At 31.5% G+C, this 9,553-nt stretch overlaps 1 protein-coding gene across 3 annotated transcripts; it reads left to right on the forward strand.

The window, feature by feature from the left end:
• Positions 1-5,649: 5,649 nt before the first annotated feature.
• LOC129300316 (F-box/kelch-repeat protein At1g74510-like) lies at positions 5,650-8,302 on the forward strand. 3 transcript variants are annotated; one of them, XM_054938883.1, is made up of 2 exons: positions 5,650-5,806; positions 6,624-8,302. In XM_054938883.1, exon 2 carries the CDS (start codon positions 6,643-6,645, stop codon positions 7,966-7,968), a length of 1,326 nt encoding a protein of 441 aa, XP_054794858.1. In that variant the 5' UTR covers positions 5,650-5,806; positions 6,624-6,642; the 3' UTR covers positions 7,969-8,302. The 3 variants fall into 3 exon arrangements, with proteins under 3 accessions (XP_054794858.1, XP_054794857.1, XP_054794856.1); XM_054938882.1 differs by having other exon boundaries at positions 5,662-5,806; positions 6,593-8,302; XM_054938881.1 differs by having other exon boundaries at positions 5,669-5,806; positions 6,607-8,302.
• The last annotated feature ends 1,251 nt before the right edge of the window (positions 8,303-9,553 follow it).

A 9,553-nucleotide genomic window follows, 5' to 3' on the forward strand; every position in this document is an offset into this window, starting at 1 on the left:
TTTTTTTTAGGTATTATTGATCAAACTTCTGACATAACTCTTAGGCTTTTGTCGGTTAACTATATTACTAAAAACTATTCGACTAGATTATCACACCCAGGAGTTTAGTATGTTCTCTCTTTGTTAAACCGTATCATACATTTAAAAAAAATTAGTTAATTATATTAATTATATTGAAAGTAAAAAAACTAGATTAAAATATCTTTTATTAATGGTGGTTAATTAAATATTTATTAATTATTTTTTATGACTGTGAATGACAAAATTATAAGGAGTAATTTAAAAAATTTATAATGAATACTTATAAAAATATGATATTGCTTTATAAAAAAATAAATTAAAAATAATAATTTTTTTTATAATAAAAATAGATGAAGTATCTTTTTGTAGCTCTTATCATCCCTCATCTCTTCATCAAGAGGCAGTAAATGATAAGAGAGATTTTTTGAAATTACTTTCCCTACTCCTTCTAAGGATGAGCATCACGTGCTCATTCTTAAATGAGATATGGATCATTTAAATTTTTAATTTCAAAAGTCTAGATTTAAAGTATATTATATTATTATATTTATTAAAATAAAATTTATAAAAAATAAGGTAATTTTAATAATTTTGTTATTTTTAATTTGATCTAAGTTTAATTTAAAGTAACTAATTTAATATAAAATTTTTTATAATTAATGTCTATTGATTATCTAGATTTACTCTCCACAGTTTAGGATTGTGCAGAGTACATCTGGATAATCAATACACATTAATTTAAAAATTTTAATATTAAATTAGTCTCGTTAAGTTAAATTAGATCAAATTAAAAATAAAAAAAATATTAAATTATTTTTCAATTTTTATACATTTTTATTTTAATAAATATAATATATAATAATATATTAAATATGGACCATCTATATTAAAATCTAAATGGTCCAGATCTCATTTCAAGAATGAGCAAGATGGGCATGAAAACCGAACCCAAAGATTTTTAAATCTCGGTGACAATTTGTAATTTAGTTGACTGGTGATATGCTTTCAGCATTTTATTTTATTTTGAAAAAATATGGCTAATTGTTCCAGGCAGGTAACATGCTTTCCCCTCTATGGTTTGTTTAATTTTTCACGTGCCTGCGTCGGTTTGTTTATTTGTTCCGTACTTATGGGTATATATACTCTTGTTTGATTGCTTGTTTTCAAAATCGTTTTCTGCCTTAAAAAATTAAAAAAAAAATGTTTGAAAATGTATTTTCTATTATCTATTCTAAAATAATAAAAAATATTTAAAAAGTTAAAATTTAAGGACTAAATATAATTAAAAAATCACGAACTAAAAATATATTATCTCTTACATATTTTAATTACAACAGTTGAATAACGCGATATTTACTACTTTACATTATAATAGTTATAATAGTTAAGGTTGATGAGAGTACGAAGTATAAATTACAATTTTTTAAGTGAACATTGCGGGGTTCGATTTTCGACATTTGCTGATAGAGCTCATACCCTGACCTCATTATCTTGAGAATGATTGTCGTTTCATTACTAGTAAAATATGCTGGTTGCCCTTGAAAATTGGAACTACTTGTTGATACATAACAAACAAGAAAACATATACAACATCTGAAATATAATTTGTTCGTCCAATCATAACCACCGTTTTTTTTTTTTTGGTCTTAATATGAAAAAATTATATATGAACTCAATACACAACTTTATTCATACTTCATCAAATAAAATCACGCAAATCCAATTAAATAGAATCTTATATGTTCTTCTTTGTAGTGACTTTAATTTTGGAAATAGAATGCACCTCTTTAATTGATTATCTTTTTTCTTTCTATCATTATCAATGATAAATTTAATTTATATTAACGGTCATTTGAATAATATATTTATTATATAGGATAGGATGACGTGGTGTATCAAGTTCGTATAAGAATTTTTACTTAACATGAGAGGCATTGCCAAACAAAATATTTCCAAATTTTTAATAAATGGCCGAAAGTTTCATGTAACATCCTGAATTGTAATATTTAGTTAAATAGCAAGATAATTAGGTTTAATTTATTAATAGAGTAGTGGATAGTTAAGAAGGCTAAAGATTAACGTGGTGTGTGGTTATAAAAAGCTAACATATGTTTTAAATTATGATTTCAACTTTAAAATTGAACTTGGAGTGAAGTCAGACCACTCGACATCAAAAAGTGAGAAAAAAAATAGCTTTGCACCATATGCCATAATGAGTACAAGGTATGCCGCAATACATAAGCTATCAAAACACAAAATTTACCTCTCTGTAATTTGATACGTGTAACACATTACGGAACGTGGCACAGAAAATGACAATTATGGTGCATTGCCTTGTTTTTTATTCTTAAATATTTTTCAATTAATTTTAATTTTTTCATTTTCAAAAGGCATCTCATACTTTTAAAATAATATTTTATTATGATTAAAAATTTGTTAAATTATTTTTGATTAATTTTAAATTATAAAAAATTTGGAATTTCATTTCTACAAGAATTCAACTTGGTAATTTTAAACTAGAGTTTAACTCATGATTACCTTGATTGTGTAATTAATTGTGTTTATTGAGGGGGATATTTCATCTCACACGGACGTATCATCACCATCATTATCGTTCTATAAATCGTAATTTAATCATAGGTTTTCTTTGTTTGACTAGCAGTAATTTAATCATATGCTGACGTATAACCTGTGGGATAAAATCATTAGGTTTTGCGCTTAACTAATCAAGGGTAATCATTATTCAAGTTTAATTGTTCGTTGACGTGATTTTGACATTTTGTATTGACGATAATGTACTAGATTTGGTTCACGTCGATGAAGTTCTGCCAGAAAAAGGCCAGGAAAAAATTTAGAAAACCTTGCCCCCTAGTAATAAAATATTTAACATTTTTTTTTTGGAAACCAATATTTAACATAGCTATCCAAATCCCAAGTGGATATATACCTGTGTGACGTGCATGCCAAACCTGTTCAGATAAAACTCTTGAGATTTTTACATGCGCGCATTGAATTGTTTTTCACTCTATTGCCACGAGGGTGAAGCTTTATTTAGGAATGCCGAGTTCTCACTGTTGAATTGAAGAATCACATCATGAATTGAGGATGCATATTTTTAGATCAATTTCATTATTTTATTTTCAAGTTCTTGAAGATATCTTTATTTAAATTCATCATGCAATTATTTTATAATTTTTAGTTTAATATCAAATTTTTAAAAAAATTCCTTTTACATCTGTATGATTTCAAAATTGTGCAACACAAGACATCCATGCATCCTGGATAATGTATTGACTTTTTTTTTTTCAAATGTACTCATTTAGTTAATTTTATTATTAAAATCTGTCTAATATATGATAACATTTTAAATTAAATTGAAGAAATTTATTTCAAAGCTTTTCATATTTTAAGTTATAAATGAATAAAATATGAAACTGTTACAATTACATTTATATATGCAAATGTTAAAAGACATACTAACAATATTTTTGACGAACGTTCATGTTGAGATCATCATTTTCATTATAAATTCATTGTTCAATTGCTATAAAAAGTCAACCAATTTTGTTAACGTGAACGTTATAAGTTAATTAATTTACAAAAAGTCAACCGATTTGTTAATTTTTTTTTGAATATACTTAAGTCATCGTTTTATCAATGCACAATGAAATGTTATTTCAGAGCAATTTTGTAACTCATTTATTTTCAAAAGATCATTTCAAAAAAATAGCCTTCTTCAATGAGTTTTTAAGATATTTATTTCATTAATTTTTTTAATTATGAATTCACGTAACGCACAGAATTTAATCTAGTTTGTACTATTAAAATTTGTTCCGACTGACTTAGAATTACTATATGCTGGTAAAAAAAAAAGATTTAGAATTATTATATATAATAGAGATGCAGTAAAGAAATTAAAGTTGTAATGTGAAGAAACCATATTGAATCTATGTGTTTTGATTTTTTTTTTGGCTTGCAACAATACATGCTACATTTATTTCATCCATAAAAAACTGCTTAAAACTCAAAAAAAATTGATTCATTTTATAAATAGTTAGCTTATAACTTATAACACTATAAAATCAAATGTCATTGTTGACGTGAGGTCATTGTTAGTGAATAATTTATAAGTACTTTTATATGTATTATTTAAACTTAGAAGTATATCTTGATGTTGATGAATCTCAAAAATTCAATTTATCTAAACTTTTAACTATATTAAAAAGTATTGTGCTTAAAAGATACTCCTTTTGTTTGAAAAAAAAAATATTTTTAATTAAATCTCACTTTCTTAATAAAATAATTATCTATTTTTAAATTAATTTTATATTTTTATTCTTATCCTTTATTTAATGGAGTATTTTACTCTAAAATAAATATAAAATAATTTATTCAATAAGAGTAAATTAAAAAAAGATAATAATTATATTTTAAAAATAAAAAATGTTAATATTTTTTAATACTTAACTTTTTAAAAAAATATTTTATATTTTCGAACGGAAGGAATATCAATTCTCCAATTCTCACTTGATCAAATCATGATTAATTGAACGTGGGCAGCTAAACTTGTAAAGTTTTGAAATGGATTCTTAAAAAATTATTGTAATTAAATCCACAGGATTCACACAATCAGAAGTAATAAAGTTTGGTCCATCATCGAAATGAACGTACAGATTACATTGGGGATAATACATTTTTACATATTTATTTCGAAATAAAGAATTAATCACTCCAATAAGGATTATGACTTGACCTAATCTCCCACAGAAATCGTGCCCTGGGTATTGCTATAGATAAATTAAGATAAGATATCAGGTTTTGAAGGACCTTTGAAAGCAAGATCTGGGCGTGGGATTTTCGTAAGTTAAGACGCGCGAGAACAAAAGGAGAGCTGCCAATTTAGCTGTCAGCGAGAGGGCGAGGCACGGATCTCGTGACACTCCTTTAATATTCTTTTTTTTAAAAAAAAAATCAATTTGTTCGTAGCGTATATATATTTTGGGTTAAAAGCCCTGCCTCTTAAAAAAAAATAAAATAATTACTCGTATTTAATTAATTGGTTTTGGACATTGGACAGCCAGGAGCAAACTGAGTAAACAGGTAGGAAAAACATTAGATAAGTAAATTTGAATTCAAAGATTATATTTAATACAGATATTGAATGAATGTGTTATGATTATAAATTTATATTTTATTTAAAATTAACAAATAAGTAAATTTTTCTTAATTATTAATATAAATTTTAATGATTCAGATGGTATAGACATTCAATTCCATATTTATATTAATATAATTATTGAATCTAAATCTTAAATAAGTAAGATTAACATGCCAAGAAGAAATAAATAATTTTGCTAAGTGACAGGAGAGAGGGGAAAAAAAAAGGAGAGGGAAGGAACGGGGAAAACAGCTAGGCAAGAATAAGTTTGTAACACGTGCAGAGAGTAGCGTTAGCGGTTTCGGTAGCCATGGCCGCAATCGCAAACGGCGAGTGTAGGCCCCACCTTCTTCTTCTTTCCCTGAAAAAATTCATTTATAAGTATTATACTATTCAGTGTTCACACATATGCATTACTCTCTCGCAGCCAATTGCGATTACAACTTGAAGGGAAGGGGGGGAGAGAGAGAGAGAGGGAGAGAGGGACAGGGAGGGAGGGAGGGAGAGAGAGAATCTAGACCCTTGTGAGGCACATCGCTCTCTAGTGTCTGCGCTGGGGCGTCGTTTGCAGACGGAGTCGAAACCTGCAGATAGTCCGCTCGCTCTTCCTGCCTCTTTGTGTAATTTGTAAGCTTGTCTTCTGACTCCCTTTTGTTTTTCGTTTTTTATGTGTGTTTAATTGATGGTCTTTTCATGCGCCGCCATGATTCGCTCCAATCTCTGGAAAGATAAAGTGGGGAAAGGCGTATGCGATTGTCGCCAATGCGAATTATAAGCGATCTCCTTTCTTTCTTTCTTTCTTTCTTTTTTTCTGGCTAATTTGTTGGAGGCTGAAAATTTGCGACTTTTGGATTTTGATTTGCATGTTGTCATTTTGATCGAGTTTTTGTTTTATTAGATTAATTTTTAAAATATTCCCACTTTTCTCCCGAGACTCCTATGTTGGCCCTGCTCCTGAGATCTCCTATGAGGAATTTTGCTGCTTAGGGCTATCTGTGTCGATTTTTCGTTTCAATTCGGATTATTGTATGCTTGGACTGGTACCACCAAGTCGACTCTCCTATTCGTTTTTGTAATCCTTATCGTTTTTCTGATGCTCTGCGTGCGGTTAATTTTGTGCCGAATCCTTGTTGAATCGAGGGTGCAAATATTTATATCGATTCTGTATGCCTTCTTTTATCCCGATCTAAATCTTCTATTGGCGAGGATTTCCCAAATGTTAGGTTTCTTGATTTTCTAGCTGACATGAAATTTGAATGTGTTTTATGAAACGTATAAAACTGATACATATCTTTCGTGATTGCTTAAAACTGGTATGATTCTCTTGTATTCATTTCTGTATTGATACATCTGAGTAATATCACTGTCGTCCTGCTGACAAACTGATGTTTCCTTTTTATTGGATGGTGTAAGAACTAAGAGACAAGGCTTTTCTTATGAGCAGATTAATAATTTCCAACAGCATGTTGGAGGGTCCATCTTTTCTTGTTGCAAGGGAGTTACCAAGTTCATGTGAGGAAGAGAGCAGGTGGATTTACAACACTGTTCATATAATGGAGCTCTCAAGCAACAAGCGCAGACTAGATCAAGGAGAACAAATGGTGTTAGGAAAGTCTTGCAAACGTTCAGATGCTCCTGAGGAAGGAGAAACACGGTTGAGAGTGCGTGACCTTTCCCTTTCCAATAACCAAATAAATGACCAAAATCATGCAGCTGATCAGTCAGATTCAAGCTCACTGATTTACCAACTTGGGCGGGATATGTCAATTAACTGTCTACTTCGGTGCTCAAGGTCTGATTATGGTTCAATTGCCTCAGTGAATCAGAATTTTCGATCTCTCATTCGAAGTGGAGAACTGTATAAGCTCAGGCGGCAGTTTGGTATTATAGAACATTGGGTTTACTTCTCTTGCAATCTCCTTGAATGGGAGGCATTTGATCCGAACAATGGTCGATGGATGCGCTTGCCTAGAATGACTTGCAATGAATGCTTTATGTGTTCAGATAAGGAGTCACTTGCTGTTGGTACCGAACTTTTGGTGTTTGGAAAGGAAATCATGTCTCCTGTTATTTACAAATACAGCATCTTGACAAACTCATGGTCATCTGCTAAAGAAATGAATACACCTAGATGCTTGTTTGGTTCAGCAAGCCTCGGTGAAATAGCTATACTTGCTGGTGGTTGTGACCCACGAGGCAACATCTTAAGTTCAGCTGAGCTTTATAACTCAGAAACTGGAAATTGGGAGACTCTTCCAAACATGAACAGAGCAAGGAAAATGTGCTCTGGCGTATTTATGGATGGGAAATTTTATGTCATCGGGGGGATTGGAGTAGGCAACTCAAGACAGTTGACTTCTGGCGAGGAGTTTGATTTGCAGACAAGGAAATGGCGTGAAATACCCAATATGTTCCCTGGTCGATATGGAGGGGCTGGGATAGCTGAGGCACCAGCTGCTGCTGAGGCTCCTCCTTTAATTGCAGTTGTAAATAATGTATTGTATGCTGCAGATTATGCTCTACAGGAGGTAAGGAAGTATGATAAAGTCAGGAACTTATGGGTCACCATTGGAAGGCTACCTGAGCGGGCAGCTTCAATGAATGGGTGGGGGTTAGCTTTTCGTGCATGTGGAGATAGGCTAATCGTTATTGGTGGGCCTCGGGATTTAAATGTGAGGGCGATCGAAGTGAATGCTTGGGTCCCTGGGGAAGGCGAACCTCAGTGGAACCTGCTGGCCAGCAGACAATCAGGGAGCTTTGTGTATAATTGTGCTGTGATGGGATGCTAAGATTTTGGTGCTTTGTGAATCGCTTCTGATTGGAATTAACAATCTTAAATTTTCAAGGAGATGGATTCTGGCTCATGGGTAATCTCTGCCCTCCTTTTTGGGGAAATTTCATGTCGTACTTAGAGTCATAGATACAGGTTTAGAAGTTTCACAGGTTGGTCATTTTTTCCCTTCCTTTTTCTAGTTTCTTTGGGTCCTTTTCACTTAAATTAGCATGAGGGTTTGTCAAATGTTGGCATCATGTAGGCACAGGCAAATAATGTGAACTGGTACATGTTGTGTTGCAATGACCATTTTTACAAATTTAATTGAAGCATTGCGGAATTGTAATTGATATCTCTTCTCATCTTGGCTTTCTCCTTCCTTTTTTTAATATGCTAGATATTAACTCATCTTATGTTCACAACTCTGGTGGCTTTTACCCTCTTATTCTAAATATCCTCCAACTGCGGAATGTACAAAAATAAAAAGGAAAACACAATAATCGGTGTTTATAGTTTCATTGGTTTTTGTTTTTAATTCCTGTATTTTTTTCAAGTATTTTCAATCCCTGTAGTTGAGAAAGACTGGCCGATGTATGTTCTTTAGGTCCCTATAGGGACTAAAAACATTGAAAAAAAATTATAAAAACGAAAAGCAAAACCTGATGAAAATATAGGTATCAATATTTGTGTTTTCACAAAATAAAAAGAAAGAGAAAAGAACGTAGGAATAGGCTGGAATCTCGATAGCCTCATGTATGAAAATATCTTGCCTTCTTTTTTCTTATTATTTCCTTCTGAAGGGATTGAAAGTTGTGTGGTTTACTTCTTGTTGGAAATATAAACGTGCTTAGAAATCTGAGCATACATGTTAATGTAACAAGCATGAAGAAATTCAATCAGATTATACTGTCAATGACAGTTAAGTTTATTTAATCCAAACGAGACTGCAAGTCCCCTTGCTCCGCTAAAAGATCCTTTCACCATTGCTGGGTGAGGTTTGGTCGTTTGGACGTTGTTGAGCTGCTGGCATTTTGTTCTTGTTTTACGTTATCATATAGGAATTTTCTTACTGAGTGTTTGTAGAATAATGAACACTGGTTTATAGACAAACCATCGTTTTCTCTTTTTTAGTTATCTAGCTTGTGAAATTTGAAAAATGATCATTATGATATTTAGGACTCATCCCATAATTTCTGGAACCATTTGAGTCATCAATGACTTCCCGAAATTATATGCTTCATTAGCTCAGATCTGATGCAAGGGATGTCATTATTCTTTATGTTATTATTCTGTCAACAATCAAATCATTGAATAATCTTTGACATAGAGCTAGGCCCATCTTGGGAAATTAACAGCGGGGTTGCTGCAATAAATCTGTTAGCATCAACCTGATACATCACGAATTGAGCTTTAGCACTCAACAGCATTCACAAAAACAATCTCCTGAGAAACTGCCATATTTTAGCCTGACATGAAGTTTTGACATACGGTCGGTTTGTTTTAGATGTATGTTGTTTTGTCGCTGACTCAAGCGGTTTCAAACGGCTGGCCATGTAAATTTCTCGGTCATGTATAATCCTGCTGTTGGGGCTTCAGCGCAG

The sequence above is a fragment of the Prosopis cineraria genome, unplaced genomic scaffold, assembly GCF_029017545.1.
Source record: "Prosopis cineraria cultivar Desert tree isolate PC_DT_omini unplaced genomic scaffold, ASM2901754v1 PC1532, whole genome shotgun sequence".
Lineage (NCBI taxonomy): Eukaryota > Viridiplantae > Streptophyta > Magnoliopsida > Fabales > Fabaceae > Prosopis > Prosopis cineraria.

Bases quoted from the DNA above. Each gene is read 5' to 3' on its own strand.
- LOC129300316 (XM_054938882.1), top strand. From the start codon at position 6,616: ATGAGCAGATTAATAATTTCCAACAGCATGTTGGAGGGTCCATCTTTT.